The sequence below is a fragment of the Chiloscyllium punctatum genome, chromosome 2, assembly GCF_047496795.1.
Source record: "Chiloscyllium punctatum isolate Juve2018m chromosome 2, sChiPun1.3, whole genome shotgun sequence".
Taxonomy (NCBI): domain Eukaryota; kingdom Metazoa; phylum Chordata; class Chondrichthyes; order Orectolobiformes; family Hemiscylliidae; genus Chiloscyllium; species Chiloscyllium punctatum.
The window spans coordinates 42,596,927-42,620,289 of NC_092740.1; the positions used below are offsets into that span (position 1 = coordinate 42,596,927).

The 23,363-nt window shown below is 39.8% G+C and overlaps 1 protein-coding gene across 4 annotated transcripts in view; it reads right to left on the bottom strand.

Moving 5' to 3' along the window:
• Positions 1-460: 460 nt before the first annotated feature.
• The window catches only part of sv2ca (synaptic vesicle glycoprotein 2Ca), a 206,443-nt gene continuing 183,540 nt past the window's right edge, over positions 461-23,363 (bottom strand). For all 4 annotated transcript variants that reach the window (XM_072547718.1, XM_072547728.1, XM_072547738.1 and 1 more), the window contains exons 13-14: positions 21,242-21,401; positions 461-8,809 (exon numbers count right to left, since the gene is read on the bottom strand). In XM_072547718.1, coding sequence (XP_072403819.1) covers positions 8,626-8,809; positions 21,242-21,401 — 344 coding nt within the window. In that variant the 3' untranslated portion in view covers positions 461-8,625. The remainder of the gene's footprint in view (positions 8,810-21,241; positions 21,402-23,363) is intronic.

The window sequence follows — 23,363 nt, forward strand, 5'->3', positions numbered from 1 at the left end:
CACATTTAACTCCAGAAAGCTCGGGAAAGAATCCTAGTTTTATCTGCAATTCCCAATTTAGAAGTGTTTTAACACAACTGACTCAATTCAATCACATCTGAGCCCCCAAAAAAGGAACTTCTCTGCCCAGCCAACTGAAAAGAACTTACCTGCACATTTACGTATTAGACACTAATGCATGTGAACTTCATGCTTCAGTAATTCGCAGTTTGTAATTTCTAGTCTTTCTCAGTGTTTCTCCTTCTTTAGTAACATTTGTACAAATACGTGTGTTGCAGACCATTCATCCAAGTTTTAAATGCATTCCAAAATCTGACTTTGTTTTTATCCCGTGGAATTTTCTATAAATCATTTGAAAGAAAGAACTTCTAAGATAAGATTTTTAAAAGGGAAAAGAAAGAAAGAAAACAAGTATGGCCAGAAGAGAAGAGTAAGAACACTTTAATTCACCTGTTCCCCTTTATCTGGAACAATATTTATGGTTTTGCTTGAAATTACAGCCAATTCAATCTCAGATTTGTTTTAAAAAAATGAGAGATCTTTTAGCTTTCAATCACTATTCAGTTAATGAACATTACCATTAATGAAAGCTCAGATGCAGGTTATTTCTAATGAGAACATTGCTGTTTTATTTATTTTAATACCATAGAGCAAAAATGCTCTCGCTTTCACGTGGCTCACATTACATCATTCATTACAGCAATTAGTTATTTGGCAATTTTTTTATTCATAAACCCACATTTTTAATGTAGACTGTACATTTGACATGCCCTTTCATGAATATACACACAGCTTCAAGAGTTTTATGCCAAACACATTGTAGTTCCAGTGTACAGAAATCCCATTGGTTGCAGCATACTAGCAAGATGCATCCCAGTTTTGGACAATTTAACAGAAAAAAAAAGTCAGGACTTCTACACAATCGACTGACATACAATAGCAAGCACACAGAGTAGGTAGTTGTGGGTGTTACTTATTTTCCAAAACTTTCATGAAGAAGCACGTAGACTTATATGTCAGGGCAATCGCCAATACTAAGGATAGGAGTCATATGTAGTACAAATTAAATAAGTCTGTGTTATAGCCATAAATCCCTTCACCATCTATATGTTCTGTTTTCGAAACTCATTAAGTAAATCAAATATCATGGCCTGTTTCCATTTAGTGGTACGTGTGTAGAAAAAATGCTCAAGTATTACGCATGTAAGAACTTCACCCAACGTGGATCATGCAATAATCATTAATCCGATAGTCAAGCTTAAAAAAATCTAAATCTCGCAGAGCAGATATGGCAAGAGGCAAACCCAACTCAGTCTCTAAGTTGCCATACAAGTTCCAAATTAATTGACAGAAACTTAATTTTAATGGGTATTCTGGTGTTTTTGTCCTGAAAGAATTATTCTTGATCGAGTTCATATAACTCTGATGGCTTTCCCTGCATATTCTTGCGTAAATAAAGATAATAATTATATGGAAGAAATACATAGGGTAGAATTTTTACTCAGCTGATTCACAGGGAGCTGGCTAGTTATAAAAGGTCAGGTAAATTCACCACACTTTTATAAAATTAAAGGACTGCTCTCTTATTAGAAAGAGAGATAACTGGTGGTGCTTTAGCATGAGGGTCACCACGCCCTCAGGCAAAGGAAAAGGTTGTGAAGAAAGACCTTTGTGTTTATCTCATGTGGAAATTGGACCCACACTATTGTCATCAATTTGCATTACAAACCAGTCATCCAGCTAGCTGAGCTAACATTGGAAGGGGAAGCCACAATTTAGAATTCTGTTCACACATGCAATGAAGTTTTAACTCTGAATGCATAATAATGGTGGTAGTAATTGGTTCCTCAACTAGAGGCTTAGCCTGATGGACAACCAGGCCTTCAGTTGGGTGAGGAGATGGTTATTGATAGTCACAGCAGCAGCTTAGTCTGTGCCAGGAACCAGGGTGGGGAGGTAACCAGGCCAAAGGCCTAAGGCAGAAGAGTGGGTTGCAATGGAAGCGGGACAATTTTGAGAGGGAAGGGTGGATATGCTGCCAATCTCAGGGGTGGGAGATCAGGTTTTCAGAGCTGCAGGGTTGGAATTCTTGGTTGAAGACATCACAGTGAAGGTGTCAGCAGGTCTGTTGGGGACCTTGGAGGGGATGTGGGTCAGGAAATCAGGGCTTGGTAGTGTGGTAGGGCTGGGTGGTTGGAGGCCTGGGTGAAGGCTGTTGGCATGGCCCTTGAATGTGAAGGTTCTCAGGTAGGCACCTGGATCCAGATTGTAAATGTGAACACACTTTCTGAAACTGCCAAGACCTTACCTGGAGGAACCCTGTCAGCTTTCCAGATCATTAGGAACACCAGCTGAAAGCAGTGAAAGTTTAAACCCTTGCAGTCCTGCTAAAATATAATTCCAAACCATCTCCTTGGATTGGAAATATCAGCCAGGCTTAGTGAAAACTGGAAATGGGTTGGTTGGCAGTGGGTTTGGGCAAGAAGAAAGGCCTCCGTCACTTTAAGTCACACCCAATCCAAACCTGCATTGACTCTGCTGGAGCACATACATGGAGAGAGGGCCAGGGGAATCTGATGGGGGAGACCTGCACTGAGATCTCATTATCAAGAAAACTGGTTCCGGTTATGTTAGGGTACAATGGATGCAGTGTAGGAATCCTCTCTGACCATGGCTGGATGTCGATTAGGCTCATTAATGAGCCACATGACACTGATTATCCCATGTTCCTATTGGAACTTGTGTGACTAGACTTGAGGGCTCTTGTGTTGCAGTGGTAGTGTCCCTACCTCTGAGCCAGGAGACCCAGGTTCAAGTCCCACCTGTTCCAGAGGTGTGTAATAACATCTCTGAACAGGTTCATTGGGAGACTATCTTTAACTGGATTTGCATGGCTCTTCAGTGCTTTCCAATGTCACCCAGCCCCATTATTTCAGGTTTGAGCATCAGTAGGGTTAGCTGAAAACCACCTAAAGACCCCTCCTTCTTTCTATTGACACTTGCCAGTGACTCCCAACCTGTCCCACTCACTTGTATCAAGGGCTCCAGAGGTGATCCTCTGAGCAGTAGCTGCCCTGCTCCTGACAGTGGGAAATTTGCCAGGTTCTGATAACCAGCAGCTCTTGGATGGAAATAGAGGTTTGGAATTTTTACCCGACAGAGGTGCTTGACCATATGCAAGACCTGATATTGGTAAGCTATGGGGCTGAGGACCATTAAATTGCTGTGGACTTCCCTCACTTCAGGTATGTGGGGCTTCCACTGTTTCTGCATCTGAAGGAGGACATTCCCTATTGCTCGATCTAAATCCTGGCCAGATCAATAGAATGAACACGATCAAGTGAATATCTGAAAATAGAATTCAGAAAATGCATTCTTTTAAAATCACTGAAACAAGACCGGAGTAAAGGTTTATCAATTATTGTAAACTTGATCTTGCAATTTCAGGAAGGAAATCTTAATTAGCTTTTATCAAGAAACAATGAGACTTCAAGGCCAAGGTAGTTGGTTCCATGATAATCCAGGTCTTGTTAATACTTTTTTCAAGGCCAAAATCCAAACTGAGGGAAATCTCTTGAGGGTTCTGATTTACTGTAATTAGGTTCTAATTTTCTGACTTGATGAGCTTGTGATTTCAATCATGCCGGGAGATGAAGGTTCTGACTAGAAGTTACAAAAATGGGGCAAGCTAATCATGGACTACATTTGCTTCAGGTTGTTATGTTTTATGAAAATGTTGATCTCAATCATTTGTAATAAAGCCCAAAGATTTGGTTGTTAAAACCCTCTTAAAGAATAAGGATGTCTCAAAAGATTGTGTTTTGGCAGGTGTGGGAGGATGATACAAGTTTAAAAAAAGAGTTCTGAACTTATAGTCATAATTTTGGATTAGTTTTGAGGGAAGACTGAAGTATGAATATAAATGTTAATCACTGTTTTAAAAAATCTATATGCAGCACTATTCCACAATAATATGGAAAAATATTTTATAACCTGAATAATTAATACACATAGGCCAATTCAGACAGCAGTTGATTCCAAAACCAATTTAATAAATATCAATTCTGATGAAATGTTAACTCTGTTTCTTTCTCCGAAGAGGCTGCCTGACTTACTAAGTACTTCCAGCAGGTTTTTTTTCAGTTCTGATTTTCAGCATCTGCAGTATTTCTGCTATTTTACTAAATCACGGTTTAATTTACCAGCAATGATCAGTGAAATGTATCATGTACTATCATAAACACTATATTAAATACACAGGAATGCAATGTTGTGAATAAGTGGGAGCTGAAATAGAGAATTTGGAAAATATAGGCTATTTTTTAAAACATCGCAGATTACAATTTGAACTCTTACATAATTATTATGCAAATATTCAGCAGGTGCAATGGGTTTAGAGTGTCATCCAGAGCAAGGTTACATTACAAGATACAGGGCATGCACTTTAAGTCTACATATGTGTATTGTTTATATCATCAATATTTTATTGTTTTGATGGGAAGTGATACCTTTTTCATTGTCAAACATAAGTTTTAATCAGGCTTCATCACACTCTGAATAAATAAGTTTGCTTAGAAATTAGAAATTTGATCTGAATCCTAAACTCTACAACAGCAAAACTAACAGGAACTCTACTATTCATCAGTTATCAACAACTTTATGATTTATGACACATGGTGATTAATGCATCTCATGATTTCCAGAGAAGATTGAAGATCCAGTCTGCTTTTTTGTCTATGCATATAGTTGTAATAAGTTAGATTCCTTTTCTACTAAATGGTTTATAGACACAAAATGTACAAAAGTTACTGTCCATTCTTATCAGCAGATGTCTATAAAGTGTTACCCTCGTGCTCCACAAGAAATTTTGCACCAATTTTCTATGTTTTGAAGCATGTAAAGTGACTGTGCTGAAATACTTACAAACATGTGATCAGTAACAGTGGAATTCTGATTCACAAATTAGCTCTTGCTAAGCCTACAGACATTTATTTTTCTATTTTAATTACATTTGTAGAAAATGTCCTAAGAAGACTAAAGGGACAGTTACATGGATCTATCTGCATACAAAAGTTTTGGCATAAATCCTGCATAGGCATTACCAAGAACTCCTATAGGATTTTCCATTTATCCTATAAGATAATATTGGATTTAAATTATAAGAATCTAAAGAGCTATATATACTTTGTGAATAGTTTGTTCTACTGGGTATTTGGTAGCTATCAGCTTTTATCTTCTGTTATGTGTCACATTTTAGAATTTGTTATTTGAACGGATTGTACACAGTTTTATTAACTTGTATACAACTGTATACTACAAATTTCAGCATTATTATATTAAGCTATAGACTTTGTAAAGAGCTTTGTCTCCCTGGCTTACTAAATTCTGGCGATGGCCCTGGCAGAGGCAGATGTAAATTCACAAATGCAGAGCAACAATTGCAATTAGAATTATATACTAGATCTACAACACATATGCATACCTAAAACATCAAGACATGAGGAAGATACAGACAAAAGAAAATTCTAATTTTTACATAGAAGCAGATAATCATTATACATTGCAAACTAATGCCAATTAGGTTAATCTTTATGCATCTCTTTATCCTATAGTACTTAAATCTAGCAATGAAAGAACAAAAATCCCTTTGTTTAATTGGAATATTTAGAATGAACATCTTGACAATCATTCACATGGAGATCAGAATGTGAATTTCAATGGTACCTTTAAAGGAGCTGCCTGATCTGAACTGAAAGGGTCAGCAAGCATCTCCATGAATGTTCTGAGATCTCGTGGGTCACTTTTTTGCCGTACACAGGTTTAACACATTTTGGTTCATTGAAGGATTAGGCTGAACTTGATCTTTAAGTTTCCAGTATACAGTGTTTAAGAATGCACAACTTGTTCAGGAAAGAGCAGGATTATTCCCGATTCCATTATGGTAGAGGAATGACTTCCCAGAAACAAATGTTGAGCAGAAAATATTAGAGATGTTTGAAATGAATCTGAATATTATAACAAGTGTATTAGGGGTTAATAGACGCCAACAAGTTAAATTTGATATGCTTAAATTTTCCTATTTTCTAAAGAATTCCTGCTCACCTCAAGGATAACTAATGGCTGATAACTGGAGGGAATGTTACAAAGGCTGTTAACCTGACAGTGAATTCACCAAAACATTGCATGGTAATGGCTCCAAATTTATCTTGAGGTGAACTCACTTCATTTTAAAGCAATTGATGCTGTATTTATATTGCCCACTGGAGGTCAGACTTAAACAAATGTTGCATAGAAGTATAAGTAATAGGTAGACCAGCCCAAAATCCATTATAGATACAAGCTCAATGTGCATCTGAGCAGCTTAACAGGTTACAGAGGAGATCAATAGAAAGAGAAGCATCATAGTAAATTAGTCTCCAAAATACCTATAAGACTTTAGCTAAGGAATTAGCATACTTAAAAATCTGGTTAAGCTCTGCATTTCTGGGATATTCTGTTAATCAATTGCCATAGTTGCTAATCCTCTTGGGAATTTTTATTCATCCTTCAAATGAGAATACAACCACCAAATTTCTGCTGGTAATTTACAGTACCAATTTATCAATAATCATCTTGCATTTTTGGATTTAACAAAGGAACTGGGTTAATGGCTGGGGAGTTAAGTGGGTGTTTTTAGTGGGGAAGTAAATGTGTGTTTTTAGTTTTATCACCCATAATATAACGCAGCCGATATTTTCATTCCATTAACATCACTGAGAAACAGAATTGGTGGAATGAGAGAAATGGTTTATGAGGAGCAGATGACCTAGTGATTGATATCTTGTTAAAGATTAAAATTCGGGCAAATTAGTTCTAAAATGCATTAACTTCTATTGTTCTTACTTAATAACTTAGCAATGTAGTGCTCTGGGATGTTTTTACTTTGCTAAAAGTGCCATATAAATGAAAGTTGTTTGTTGTTGTATTAAAGGGCAAAATAATTAACAGTAGGAAAGTTACCTCCTCCCCAGACTGTTTAAAAAGTAGTCTATTAAGACACTGTCAATATTATGTTACAAATGTGCTAAATTATCCTCCACTAGCTAATTTTAGTAGAAAAGCAACAATGCTTTATCTTCACATCTGTTTTTGGTAAAACTGTTGGGCAGGGAAAACTATACCATGACATGATATAATAGAAGGAAGTTCAACCCAATCACCAGCTGTATAGTTTAGTAATAGTGAATGGAAGGTTTTGTTTGGGAAATCTAAACTATGGTTTGGAATCTCCTTTGCTTTACTGTCTGGCTCCTGTGCTTTCTGCCACACTTACTAATTACTACAGCAGAACAGGAGCAGCTCCAATGAAATTCCGAGCCTGAGTTTGACAACTCATCACAAAACTACGCAAAACAGTTAAATGCAAAGAATCAAAACAAGCCCGTAAGTAATTCCTATAAATAACTATTCAGATAATCTTGAAATCACAATAACATTAATGTTCAACTCTGACATTTACAATTGAAATGAAAACAATATTTATATATAGATCAGACTACAATAGGCACAATGCATATTTTGCAGGCAAACATGGGGTCAAAGGCCATTTAGGTTTCAAATTAACAAATGGACTCTCTATCGGGTTTTGATGTTTAACCAGTGATTTTTAAAAATTCTTGATTTTAGTAAGTAAGATATTCTTTTCACATGAAATGTTATAAAAGTATGTAAAAATAACAACTACTTAAATGGTTCTGTACATTCTTGGTTAAAATGACATTATAGTGCATTTACAGTTTAAAATTTTTAATGATATATAATATTTCCTATTATAACATTTCAAGTCTCTTTACACAAGAAATGACTTTCTTGAAGTGTTTGCTGTTTTGTAGCATGTTATTGAACACATTTGGAAATGGAAATATGACATCAAAGGATAGAAGTGAAAATGAGAGAGGCTAGTTTCTGTTTTTGTGGGACATTCCTTACTAATCTAATTCATCACTATCACTGTAAGGTGAAGCTTTAAGATGATACAAAAAAAACAGAAAAGGGCTACAGCTGGAAATTGATTTCTGCGTTGCAATATAATCTTCTCCAATTCTACCAAAATCAAACATTGTTCATTGAAGCTAGCTTTTTTAACAAATGGGACAAACTGATTTTGTCAATATTAAAGAAATGGAATAATTACACATCTGGGTCCTGCAAACATCTCAGTAGGATTAATGGCATGTCATTGTTTGCTTTGAGCCTTGCCTCAGAACGTTACTGACTTGATGCATTTGCTGATTTATCCTGACTGAAAGTTTTACACTGGTTTGAATTTATAGAGGGGAGGATAAGACTGGATAATGGTCACACACTAGATTAAAAACCTTCTGTCAGAACTGATTAACTATTCCTTCTTTATGCTCCCTCAGCCACACGGACAATTGTGTGTGTGCAGACTGCAGCCCCATTGATCACATTATTTTCAAAGTTTCAGAAAGCACAAGGATAAAGGAAGGCGTCTTCAGGAGAAGTGACAAACTTGTGTGTGACAATCACTGTTTCAGTCTTAAACTACAGACTTTTTAAAATTCAAACCTCCCACTTGATCACTGCCACTGGCCGACTAAAAATCCATCAGGTGGTTTTACCTAATCACATGAGAACCTGGTTTCTTGTATCAGGAAGTCGGAGTCCCATGAGGCCTCCACAGACGAGGACAGTGGACGCCAGCAGGATAGGGATTGCTTTGGTAATGCCAACCAAAGAGCCAAAAATGAGATTTCCAAGTACTGTTGCTGCTTTACACAAGGCATTCAAGAATCCAAATCCTGTTGCTCTGTTAAAGAAAATAGAGAGTTTATTAATTTCAATGAAAGTTATTCATTTATCTGAAAAGTGAAGGAGGAATATAATCTACACTGCTAGAATCACTTCTGGTCATTTTGCTAAAGTTTGATTGCATCTTATTGAATGGTGGAACAAGTTTAGGGGGCTGAACAGACTACTGCTCAGCATTCATATGTTTCTATGTTCGTACATCTCAAAATTTTTAAAGGAAGAAATAGGTTTAACAAACTAATTTGTTAAACCTTATATAAGGAGAGCTCTGGGAGAAGTGGTGAGAACTCAAGAAGTCATCCACTGAACCATTTTGTCAACAAATGTTAACATTCCAGGATACATTTTCTCCTTTACTGCAAAATCAGGAAAGTGGTGAACTGGGTGACTGGGGGACTAAGAGTAAGATAACTGAACTATTTTGAGGTTCGGCTTATTTTAAAATTCAAGCATGGCATACATGTGTCAATAGCAGGATTTTCAGTTTAATTATGTATTCAATTTGAACACTTTGTCTGTTTTCTGTGATGGATTTATTTAGTAAAGCGTCCCAGGTTCAGTGATCCAGCACTGGTGGTCTCTCTACATGAAATGGGGTACAGGAGACACATTCTCCACTCTATAAATACCCAAAAGAGTGCACAGGAAAATGTTACATCAGGCTTAGAGGTAAATAGTTAGAAAGACAATTTCAGAAGCATCAGTTCCTGGAAAAGGCAAAACTCTTAGGCCTTACCCGGATTGTGAAGGTACAAATGATGTCTTACTATCCCCATGCTCATGATAAGACCTGGCCACATACTTCTCCTATCTGCTCAATGAGTATCCCTCCCAATTCCCTCCCCACCTCCACATGTTTCGCTTCTAATCATAACAGGATACTCATTAACCTTCATTTGTAACATACACACACACATATATATATGTATATATATATATCTGTAAAGAGTTAGAATCTAATTAGCTAGAAGTTAATGTTAGGTGTAAGTGTTGCAGAGGGCTACATTCATGGCTGCACTATAGAGTCATGTACCATTTTACAGGACCAGACCAATTATTTTGTAGAAAGCAACATGACAAGAATTAAACAAGTGGATCTCTCATCTTTTTAAAACTGAAGTGTGGTTATTTCAAACATACAGCAGTTTGGAAGTTAAGAGAGTAAACCCTGAGAAAATGTAAAGTTGAGTCCAAAGGCAGATTGATATCTAAATATCATTCCAGGAATTCCTGCCACTAACCTGATACCAAGCATTGTGCTTTACATTACTTTGGATTCAATCGGTGAGATTGATAGAGAGACCCTGATGTTTGGGTAGCAGACAGTCTTGATAATTTTTATCCAGGCTTGTGCCCTCCAGTAAGCATTTCAGTTTAAGTGCAGAGAATTAACACAACATGAGAGAAAGGAGTGATAAGCCAAACTCAATTGACAGAGAAAATGGTTGCTATGGACTGTCTTCAGCAGTGTGTCCCTCAACCCCCGGCTATAGGGTGCTGACTCACTAGACTTGTCTGCTTCAATGGGGTGCTTGGAACTTAGAGTCACTACTCAACATTAAAGAGAGTCCAGGGCACGCATGACAAGTAAGCGAAAATAAGGAAGTTGCAAAATCTTCAACCGGCAAACTGGAACACCAGGATCAAGGGCTTGAATTTTTTTTAAAAATTCATTCATGGGATGTGAGCATTTCTGGCTAGGCCAGCATTTAAACCCATCTCTAATTGCCCAGAGGGTTGTTGAGTGTCAACCACATTGCTGTGGTCTGGAGTCACATGCAGGCCAGACCGGGTAAGGAAGGCAGATTTCCTTCCCTAAAGGACATTAGATTGATAGCCAACTTTCGGTATGGTCAACTACATGTGTAAGGGAGTTCTGACTGACGGAAAATCTGACAGGCTGAATATTAACATAGCTCTCCTTCAATCTACCAGTCTTAAAGAGAGATGATGACTGAAATAAAAATGTTACAAAATTATTTGGCAGTGAAGGAATTCGGAGGCAAAATCTGAGCAAGGTGCAGACTTTGTGACAAGGAATTCACTACCTGTGTCAACAGAAACCTTTCACAAATGATTCAAAATGTGTTCTCTCCATCTAGCTCTCAACTCAAACAGCTGATTAATCACATGAGTATCATTGCTGAGGTTAACACAGTTATTGTAAGACTCCATATCTCAGAACATCTTTACCGACTGGGGGATTTCAATTGAAGAGTGGGTGCAGAACATGAGGCATGACCCTTCTGCCTTGAATATCATGGCCTGGAAAAGCTAAATAAGAATGTGCAGAAATTATCTGAGTTTTGCTACATGCGGCTTTGCGTAACCAATGCCTTCTTTTGGTATAAGCCTTGCTTCAAGGCTGGGGAATTGTATATGAGGAAAAAAATCTTATTTAAACCTATAAAACTCTAAGTGGACTAGACAGGTAAGCACAGGAGGGATGTTCCTAATGACTGGGGAGACCAGAACCAGGGGTCACAGTCAAAAGATAATTTAGGAGTGAGCAGAGCAGAAATTTCTTCACCAGAGAGTGGGGAGTCTGTGAAATTCTCTGCCACAGAAAATACTTGAGAGCACAGCGCTGAATATTTTTGAGAATGGTGAGAGATCGTTCTTAGAGGGTGGCAATGGAGTTTGGAGAAAGTGGGAACTGAGTTGGACGATCAGTCATGATCATAGTGAATGGTGGAGCTGGTTCAAGGGGTCAAATTGCCATGGTCTTATATTTCCATCTTCTACCTGGATTTGAACATCACTCAACGTGAATCTCTGAACATTATTATCAGCACACACAGCCAGCACAGTGCAGACTGTGATACAGATCTATAGTAAAGTTAGCACATGGTTACGATACAACTTCTGAAGATTTTTTTCATTCAAAGCAGTTTTCAGATCAGTGGCAGTCATCGTGCCTATCTAACAGTTCTGCAACTCAGATGCACTGTCTGACATTCTCCTTCAGAGAACAGAAGCTAAGTCTTCTCTGAACACATCAATATTAAGAGGATAGTTAAAAAGAGGAGTAAGATTAATTAGGGATGAGAAGGGGGATTTACACTTAGAGGCAAGAGGCATGACTTAGATGTTAATTAAATACTTTGCACATGTCTTTACCTATGAAGCAGATGCTGTCCAGTCCATGATTGAAGAGGAGGATACTCAGTCACTAGAAGTGTTTAAAATGGGTAAGGAGGTGGTGCAGGGTAATTGCTGAAATGTGTGGTGCTGGAAAAGCACAGCCAGTCAGGTAGCATCCAGAGGAGCAGGAGAGCCGATGTTTCAAGCGTGAGCTCTTCATCACGCTCATGCTCAAAACATCAGCTCTCCTGCTCCTCGGATACTGCCTGACCGGCTGTGCTTTTCCAGCACCACACTTTTTGACTCTGATCTCCAGCATCTGCAGTCCTCACTTTCTCCTGGTACTGGATAACTGTCAGTATTTAGTGTTGATAAGTCACCAGGATCTGATGAGATGCATCTAAAGATATTGAAGGAAGTGAGAGTAGAAATTACAGAAGTACTAGAAACAAACCGTTTAATCTTCCCTGGACTGGGGAGTGGTGCCAGAGGTCTGCAGAATTGCCAACATTATGCCTTTCCAAAAAGGTTGCAAAAAATCATCCTGGTAATTACAGGCCAGTCAGTTTTAAATTTCTAGAAACAACTACTCTAGATCAAATTAATAGCCACATGGGAAAATGTGGGCTGAATCAGAAGTGTCAGTATGGACTTGCTGAGGGTGCAAGCTGAGCAACTTTTTCAACAGTTAAAGACAGGATTGATGAGGGTAATACTATTGATATAGAGTCATAGAATCCCAATGGTGCAGATAGGGTTATTCAGCACATCAGGTCTGAACTGACCCTATTAAGAGTATCCCACTCAGACTCAGTCTTTTTCTCATAACCTCTCATTTACCATGACTAATATACCTAACCTGCACATTCCTGGACACTACGGGGAAATTTACCGTGACCAATCCACCTAATTTACACATCTTCGTACTGTGGGAGGAAGCCAGAGTACCTGGAAGAAACACACAGACACAGGGTGAATGTACAAACTCCACACAGTTAGTCACCTGATGTTGGAATTGAACCTGGGTTGTGGCACTATGAGGCAGCAGTGCTAACTATTTTAAAAGATGTGCAGGAGCAGTGAGACCTGGGTGCAGATATTTGTACAATCTACCAAAGTCATTAAAGGTAGCAGGACAAATAGAGGATTTAATAAACTAGACAATAACATAGTCTTCATAAATAGTACAAAAGCACGGAGGATATGGAACTTACACAAAACACTTGTTAGACTTGTGCATGAATATTGTGTACAGTTCTGGATGCCACACTATAGCAAGGAGGTGAATGCATCGGAAAAAGTGCAGAAGAGGTTTCAGAGAAGGGTTCCAGGGATGGAACATTTCAGTTATGAGGCAAGATTGAAGGAGTTGAGACTATTTTCCTTGGAGAGGAGAAGGTTAAGAGGAGTTTTGGTCATTACAAAATCATGAAAGGTCTAAACACAGTGGAAAAGGAGAAAATATTACCGCTCATAAATGGATAAAGAAACAAAGGGTGCAATTTTAAAATGTTTTGTAAAATAAGTAATTGGGAGATGAGAAAAACCTTTCCACACAAGGTGTAGTCAGGCTCTGACATGCACTGCCTGGAAGATGATGACAGGTTCAATTGAGCCATTCAGGATGGGATTGGATGATTATTTACATCGAAAAAATGTGCAGGGCTACAATTAAAAGGTGACACAAGAAAAGTGTCACAAAGTGAAACTGCTCAGTGTGTTGGTGCAGATAGGATGGGCTGAATTCTGCACTGTAACAATTCTGTGAACCTGTGAAATGGAACATAATCCGAGACACCGTCAATAATTCTGCACTCTCAATGTGGAAAGTGAGAGCAGAAACATGCTGACTGCTTCGAGGTTAGCTTCCCCTTGATGGAATCTGTCACTGAAGCTAGGTGGTCCAGTCTAATTAATTAGGAAATCCAAGAGAGGAGACTCTGACTGTACTGTGAACTGCTGCAAATAAAACCCTACAGATTGCTGGGTGGTGCATCAGTGACTACTGGTTACAACAATGCTAAAATCTCCAAATACCTTTCTACGCAGGAATGTTAGAAGGTTGAAATGGTAACAGGGCCATCAACAAAGAAAACAGTGCTATTTAAAGAAAAAGCAGGGGAAGTCATCATTAGCTGCAATAAACAGTTGAAGAGATGGATGCAATGCAAGCTTGAGTTGAAATCTATGGAGAACGCAATCACTGATGAGGCTCTCAATATCATAGAGATCCTGCCTGGTATAGCAGAGCTCAGTGTCAAACCCACAGTGGTAAGGTTAGCAAAGTTAAAGTGTCCAGCTATCCATGGGCTCCAGGATGTGTACAGTGCAATGATTGTGACCATGTCTAAGAACAAGGGTGCCTGAAATGATTGTGACAACCAACGAAGCATTGCCTGCTGAGGATCATAGGAAACGTATTTGCCAACATTGCCCTTCTCAGACTGCAGATTCTGGCTGAATGCATCTCTCCTGAATCCCAAATCCTCCCAGAACCAACAAATTTTGAAATAACATGATTTTCTTGGTCCAGCTGCTGTAAGAGAAATGTCATGATGTCTGCGGGATGATCATCATTGAATGTCATCCCTGATTACAACAGTGTGATATTCAACAACTTTCAGTCGAGTCTTGTGGCAGCTTTTTCAACTGAAACTGCTAGTTTAAAGCTAAATTGAGGAACAGGATTAAGTCCAAAGAAACTTGCACTGAGGATCCTTGTAAAGAAGGGTCACTGCACTATATTTATATGACCTTAACCCTGTGTAGTGTTCCCTTTAAATGTTTACGAAATTATAGCAGCATTACAGGAGGTGATAGCCTAGTGGTATTATCGCTAGACCATTATTCCAGAAACCCAAGTTTGGGGACGCAAGTTTGAATTTGAACTCAATAAAAAAAAACTGGAATTAAGAATCCACTGATGAAAAAGAAAGCATTGCCTGTTGTTGGAAAAACCCATCTCGTTCATTAACATTCTTCGGGGAAGGAAATCTGCCATCTTCACCTGGTTTACAGATCCACAGCAATGTGGTTGACTCGAAAGTGCCCTGTGAAATGGCCTAGCAGGCCGTTCCATTGTATCAATCACTGTGAAGTCTCAACAAATAAATTAAAGCAGACGGAGCAGCTGGCATCGACCTAGGCACAAGGAAAGTCAATGGCAAAAACAGCCCTGTCGATCCTGGAAAGTCCTCATCTGGTGGTTACTGAACCTGGCACAATCACATTCTTGGAATCCTACCTGATGGACAATGCCCAAGACATCACAATCACACCTGAAGTGGTGCTCATGTGGTAAATAGTTGGGAGGGAGTCCTCAATGTTGACTCTCGACCACAAAAGTGATCATGGCTTCAGGTTAAACATGGGCAAGGAAGCCTCCTGCTGACTACCATGTAACATCTTTCTGCTGATGATTTGGTGTTCCTGCATGCTGAACACTGAGGGTGACAAGGGCTCAAAATGTGCTTTGGATGGGTGGTATTTCAATGATGGTACCAGGAGTGGCTCAGCAGCAGCACTGCTGATTGAGCTGGTCGGGTCCTAAAGGACATAGCTACTAGACTGGGACTGTGGCAAGTGGTGAGGGAACCAACAAAAGGGAAAACCATACTTGACCTCATCCTTACCAATCTGTCAGCTGCAGATATAATTGTTCATGACAGTATTGGTAAGAATGACCACCACACAGTCCTTGTAGAGACAAACTCCTGTCTTCACATTGAGAATATCCTCCACCATATTGTGTGGCACTATCACTGTGCTAAATGGGACAGACTTTTGAACAGATATAGAAATTCAAGACTGGGCCTTGATCAGGTGTTGTGGGCCATCAGCAGCAACAGAATTGTACTCCAAAGCAACCTGTAACCTCATGGCCCAGCACATCCCTCACTCCACCATCACCATCAAGTCAGGGGTTCAACCTCAGAGTGCAAGAGGGAATGCCAGGAGCAGCACCACACATACCTGAAAATGAGGTGTCAACCTGGTGAAGTTACCAAACAGATCTACTTGCATGCCAAACAGCATAGGCAGCAAGTGATAGACAGAGCTAAGTGATTCCACAACTAATGGATCAGTATAAGTGATCCATGTTCAAATGCAACAAGATATAGACAATATTCAGGCTTCAGCTGACAAGTGGCAAGAAACATTTATGCCACACTAATGCTAGGTAATCACCATCACCAATAAGAGACAAGCCAACCACCGCCACTTGACATTCAATGGTGCTACCACTACTGGAATCAACATCCTGGAGGTTACCATTGACCAGGAAATCAACTGGACTCACCACATAAACACAGTGGTTACAAGATCACATCAGAGGCTTAAAGTACTACTGTGGTGAGTAACTTAGCTCCTGTCACTGCATAGCTGTCTACTGTCTACAAGGCACAAATCAGGAGTGTGATAGCATACTCCCACTTGCTTGGATGAGTGAAGCTCCAACAACACTCAGAAACATCCACTCACTCCATCACCAATGCTCAGCAGCAGCAGTGTGCACTATCTACAAGGTGCACTGCAGAAATTCACCAAAGATCCTTAGCCAGCGCTTTCCAAACCACAACCACTTCTATTTGGAAGGACATGAGCAGCAGATACACCACCTGCATTTTCCCCTCCAAACCACTCACCATCTTGACTTGGAAATATATCACCATTCCTTCACTGTCATTGGGTCAACATCCTGGAGTTCCATCCGAACGGCATTGTATGTTAACCTATAGCATGAGGACAGCAGCGGTTCAAGAAGGTAGCTCAACATCACCTTCTCAAGGACAACGAGGAATGAGCAATGAATGCTTGCCAGCCAGTAACACCAAGTCCCATGAGTGATAAATAAAAATGTCACAAAGGCAACTCAATACATGGAAAGTGCCTCAAGTGAGGCAACTGCTCTAAGGCATCTGCAAAAGCAGCTGAAATGCTATCCAAAAATAATTCAACTATGTAGCTGGGCAATCATGTAATTATTTGATGTTTGTTTTCTTAACAGCATCATAAAAATTATTGTTGTGTATCTGTACTCATTTTAAAATCCTGCTGGAGTATAGCTGATTGGTTTTTCACACGAGTGCAACTAATAGGATGTGGACAAAAGTTAATTATGGAAGCTGCTTGCAGATGACTAAAGCACACTTCGTATCCAGCTTATTAATAATAATAATAAACACAAAGATGATTACATATTGCTACAGAGGTGCTGTCAGAAATGTAAAACTGATTAGAAGCTTACTGAACTTCCACCACTACCTTCGCTTATTTGCTTCTTTGTCACCTCTCAGAGTCATACAGCATAGAAATAGACCATTCGGTCCAACTAGTTCATACTGACACGTTGCCAAACTAAACTAGTCCCATTTGGCTGTTTTGGCTTATATCCCTCCAAACCTTTCATATTATTTTACTTAGCCAAATGTCTTGCAATTATATCGCCATCCACCACTTCCTCTGGCTGTTCATTCCACACGTGAACTACCCTCTGTGTGAAAAGGTTGCACCTCATGTTCTTTGCAAAACTTACTCCTCTCACCTTAAAAATATGCCCCCCAGTTTTGAACTCCTCCACCCTAGCAAAAAGACCCTTGCAATTCACCTCATGATCTTATAACCTCTATAAGGTCAGCCCTCAACCTCCTACTCTCCAGTGAAAATATCCCAGCCTATCCAGCCTATTTTTATAACTCAAACCCTCCATTCCTGGCAACATCCTGCTAAATCTATACTTGAACCCTGTCCAATTTAATAATATCCCTCTTCCAGCAGGGCATCCAGAACTGCACACAGTACTCCCGAAGAGGCCTCATCAATGACCTGTTAACATGACATCCCAACTCATATATTCAAAGGTCTGAGCAATGAAGTCAAGCTTGATAAATGCGTTCTTAACCACCATGTCTACCTGTGATGAAATTTCAAAGAGTTATGTACCTGAACCGTTAGGTCTCTCTGTCCTACAATGCTACCCAGAGTCCTACAATTAACTGTATACAGTTTCTGCCATTGTTCTTCTGCTAACTAATTCCTGCCATTGTTGTTTTTAACCAAAATGCAATACCTCACATTTATCCAAATTAAATTCCAAGCTTCACTCCCCAGTCCATTGACCCAGTAGGTCAAGATCTCAGGTAAGTTTCTTCAGTGCCCACTATAGCACTACTATACCACCTACAGATTTAGTAACCATGCCTCCTATATTCTCATCCAAATTGTTTGTATGAATGACAACTAAAAGAGGACCCAGTACCAATTCCTGTGGAACACTGCTGGTCACAGGCCTCCATTCCAAAAAATAACCCTCTATCACCTCCCTCTCTCTCTTACCATCAAGTCAATTTTGTATCTAATTGGCAAGCTCACCCTGAATTCCACGTGGATCGAACCTTACTAATTAGTCTACCGTGTAGAATAAAGTCCATATAAACAACATGGATATAAGATCTGCTTCACACTATATTTATAACACTATACATTTGCAGTCTCAAACTAAAGCAATATTTGACAACTGTACAGGCATGAAATATAGAATCATAAGTCCCAATACTCATGCAAAGGCAGGGGAGCCAGGGGTTGTGCATTTGTAAATTGTCAGAAATCCTCAAAATCCTAGGAACGTGAAGGTCATGGAAAGACTTCACTATGATTCTTCAAATCCATTTCTTGCCTTGCAGAAAGCTAGACAAAAGACAAGTAAGAAAACCTGTGGAGAAATAGTACTTCTTAGGACATTTTTAAGTGGTCCCCAGCAACCAAGAAAGATCGAGGATTATTGAAGGAAGATTGGATTAGTAATTAGAAGGGAGGTTTGCTTGGGAAGGATCACTGGTTTGGGAGAGGGTAGACCAATCGAGGTCAAAGATTTGCTTAAGGGGTTGGGCAAGTAACCTTCCATGCAAACAATGCTCTCAAAAGTGGATGCTTACAGGTTTTGAGTGCAGCTCATTTCACCATGGCTGACAGTTTTCAAAGTCCTAGAAAGTCCAGCAGACCAGTATTATATTCAGAAGGCTGACAAAATACCAAGAATAAGCCTCTCCTACATTTTATAATCATAGACCCAGCACAAGATCCCAAAGGCCACCACAGTTAAAAGGAAAACTAATGTATTTGTAACAGGTTAGGGTCAGGTTTCACATAATTGCCTATTTAACTACTTTTGCCCAATCATTTCTCATCCATCCAGGGTTACAGTTACACTAATCACATCATCCAACATAGAGGGAGACCATTTGGCCCATCATATTGGCACCAGCCCTTAAAAAGAGCAAATCAATGAGTTCCAACCCTCTTCTCTTTCCATACTCCCCTTCAAACCTTTACTTCTCCCATTTTTATCTCATTTCCTTTGGAAAGTTATGACTGAACCTGTTTCCATCACCAGTTCAGGCACAGAATTCCTGATTGGTGGAAAATAAAAGATTTCCCAGCCTTAATCAGCCCAAACAACTTGCAGAAGCCTTTCCCATATTTTTGGGATACACGGGCAGGTCAATAATTCTTGCCTATCCTGCTTTCTCAGAGAACCATTATTATTGCCATGATTTGGAGATGCCGGTGTTGGGCTGGGGTGTACAAAATTAAAAATCACACAACATCAGGTTATAGTCCAACAGGTTTATTTGGAAGCACACTAGCTTTCAGAGCGCTGCTCCTTCATCAACGCCCACATCATTGAGGGAATTTTACATTCCATTCTGCTCGCTCAGAGTTTGCTAGCAAGTGGATTCCATACAGTCAGGTACCATATGACCCACCCTTTGGAGATTCATGCTGAGGTTTGTCAGACTCTGTCTATTGGAAAAGCCCATTTCAATTTCTCATTCAGGTCCACTGGAGTTGAGGAGAGGCTGTAGTCCCAGCAATGACCACTTGTCCTGATGGCGCTGTTGGGTGTGGACTGTCTAACTGGTTATCCAAGAGACAGGATTTTCTCCCGGGTGGGAATTCTTACCCTGACCTAAATAAGACTAGGTGACGTTGTCTTTTATATATTTGTTATATGTGTGTTACACCAGTTCCTATTTGACAAATGAAACAGGTATTTTTTCTTCCCTTAAACTACAGGTGTAGCTCAAATGGGTGATGTAAAAAATGCAATGCCAGAAAGACTTGCATTTCTAATACCTTTCCAGACCTTCGCATGTCCTAAAAGTCTTTCCAAACAACAAGGTATTTCATGAATTATTGTCACTGTTGTAAATGTATGAAATGAAAAAGCAGCCAATTTACATGCTCTCACAACCAACAATTAGATAGCCACTAGATGACATACTTATCAGTTGCTAATGGAGGGTTAAAACTGGCCAAGGCACACTGGAGAACTACCCCTCCTTACTTTGGAATAGTGCCATTGGATATTTCTCAGCTGCAAGAGTGCGCAACTGAGGGCTTCACCTCAGGTTAAGTTCCTGGTGTGAACCAACAACTGACTGACTCATAAAAATGTCAGTAATTGGTAGAAAATCTGGCTCGCTAGCTTTGATAATGTGTCATTTGCCAATCTGGAAGTGATATATTTTCTTACAAAACTTGGTACTGGTTGAATTTAGTATATTTCTTTTCGAGCATCCAGCTTTATCCAATCCCTACAACAAAGATACATTGACTGGAATGTGATACGTTCCCACCCAGAGACTGGCTTGGCTGTTTGCAAGGGGTATAAAATCAGCTAGCATGGCAGAGGTGCCAGGTCTGTTGCTTACCCCTTTCCACTGGGACTTCACTGCTGGGGTAGGTGTCAGCTCATCTGTTCACCTTTGGGCAAACTGAGGCCACTTAAGACTTCCTCTCCCTGAAACTATTATTTTATTAGTGGTAGGGAATGAACACAACACAATGTAAGCAACAGTCTCAATGGAGACTCTCTCTTCAATGGGCACCCAAACTATGTCCCTCTTCAAAGGTGATAGTTGCCTGTTTGTTTATTCTCTCCCCCTCTAGAGGCTTCCTGGGGGCAGATTGCTAATAGCTGCATGAATTCATACACAGGGACCTGTCCTCTGCACACAGAACAAACAAGTCCAACCATTGCACCTCTTCTTAACTAAACAGAACAAGGAAAACAATGGTGCATTCCCTGGTGCATTCTCCATGTTAAGTCTTGACCCATCAGAGTTGCCAATATAAATTGTTATTCCCTTTGAAATTTGGCATTCTTGTGTCTGTCCTTATACATGTAAAAATGAAAAGCTTTGACAGTATTTCTTTTATTTAGATATCTAAAGCTCAGGTGCTTGTCAGCAGGCTCTGATCGTTTACAAATCCACATGATTGCCTCAACACTGGGAATGATACATGGATTTAAAGGATATAAGTGGCACACTGTATACTTAACCTCCTGTCAGTTGGCAAAAGCTCTACAGTGATCACGTCAAGGGAGTTCCAGGCCGAAATGGTCAGACCATTGTACAGGCAGAGCATTCCAATCATCATGGCTTCACTGGTCCCAAACCACAGGAAAAAACAGCTGATCCCAGACAGAACCATGGATCCACCTACAGGGGGTCAAAGACCAACAGGTAGTCAATGTCAAATAGCCATAGAAACTGCTGGAAATTCACAATGTCATCAGTATCTGTAGGGATGACAACTTAATGTTTTGGATAAAAGTGGTCTTACAGGAACAAAAATAATCACAGGGCATTCTGCCCAAGTCACTAAAACAAAGGTCATGCATTTACGTAGTTTTACATAACCTCAAGGCTTCTGTTAAGAATGTACTTTACAGTTAAGAATGTACTGACTGAATTGTGTTCATTTCTATGATGTTGGAAATGCAGCTGCCAATTTGTGCATTGCAAACTTCCACAAATCGTCATCTTAGGAAATCAGAAACAAGACTTGCTTCGGCTCCGTTTTGGCGGGTTCTGAAATGGCTGATCAGTCTAAAATGTGATCTGTTGACCATGTGAATGAGGTGGGAAGGGTATGTAGTGGTTGAAAAGATGAGTGTGCGTTGCCTTTAACAACTCAACTTCATTTCTGCACCTTTCTAATGAAGCCCCTCAATGTGTTTGGTGTCAGTTCGAAGGAATCTTCTCCATTTGATCAGTCACAATCCAGGGATTTCCCTTGAGTGCATGGGTCTGTTTAATTCCAATAGGCAAGAGAAAACCCTCAGCATCATAAAGCTTAACAAATGAGCAAGGTCACTGCATAATTTTATTTCTTCTGTAACTCACCAGCCTTCTGAATCATGTATTTCCTTCTCCTGGCAAATCAGGTGGTAAGATAGCAATGTGATTCTTTCTTGTTGTTCAGTCAAAATATGAATGAACAATGCAGATCACTTCGTCCTCATGTTCTTATTCCTGGGGAAAGATCCCTCCATCTATGTCTAACCTTCAAAAATCCAATTAATAGGAGGAATCCACTGGATAGTTTGCACTGAACACCCACCCAGCATCTCCCAGTTAAGGCAACTGCAAGAAACGTCACCTACTGCAATCTGGTTGCAATCATCCAATGTGAGCTGGCAGTGGGCACAGTTCTGAAATGGACATCTAATTTTAAGCTGTCTACCTTGTCTTCAACTGTTACATAGAAAGAACATAGGTGTGAAGGTGGACGAATGTGGTTTAAGAATGGGGGGATTTGAGCAGTGGGCTGGATATGGGTTCTCAGCGAATATTTCTCCCATCTGATTGGGGAGAGGTGGTATTAGTCCTGGAATACCAGCGGGATGGCTCTAATCTCGAGTGATGGAGTGAAAGGATACAGAAGAGGCCTCCTTCCTTTCAATGCAGCACCCAAAACATAGCCTTTGCCTCGATTGTTGCCGAAGTTTACAGATCATTAGCTTCCTTCACCTTGGAGCCTTTTCTGCTTCATGAACATCCTCCACCACCTCTGGAGGACTCTATTAGGATTTTCTGGACTCTTAGCAGGGTGCTTTGACTAGGCAGCATGGAATCCTGACAGGAGAATGTCCTGCACCTTTCATTGCCCCTGGCCCAACAAGTGTCTGTGTGGTTAGCACAGAGTCCGAAGGGCAAGATGAATACATTGTCACCGCTTCAACACAGAAAAATCCAACTCTACATCCCCAAAGCAGAGAGCCATGTTACCTTCCAGAAGAACCACTACCCATTCCAGAGACTAATGAAATATTTATTCTTGTCTGACACTCTACTGACTTTCACCCTCCAACACAAGATAAGATGTTTATCAGTTTTATTTAGAGGCATAAACAATAGGAAGGCAGTTGGAACTGGGCATGGCCTAAGTGAATTAGTTCAAGAATTAGCAGTGAAGTGATTAGAATGAGAAGAGCAGAAAATGCAGGTGTGGGATGTTATGGGAAGATAAAATATTGAAAAGACAGTGCAGATGTTGAAGAAGGATATAATCATGAGCTAAGTGATGAAGTTGATAATCAAAGGCCAGTTTGAAAATGGCTCAGATGTGTCCTGACAGTAAGTTAGTTCATTCATATTCATTATATCTGGAAATCTTAT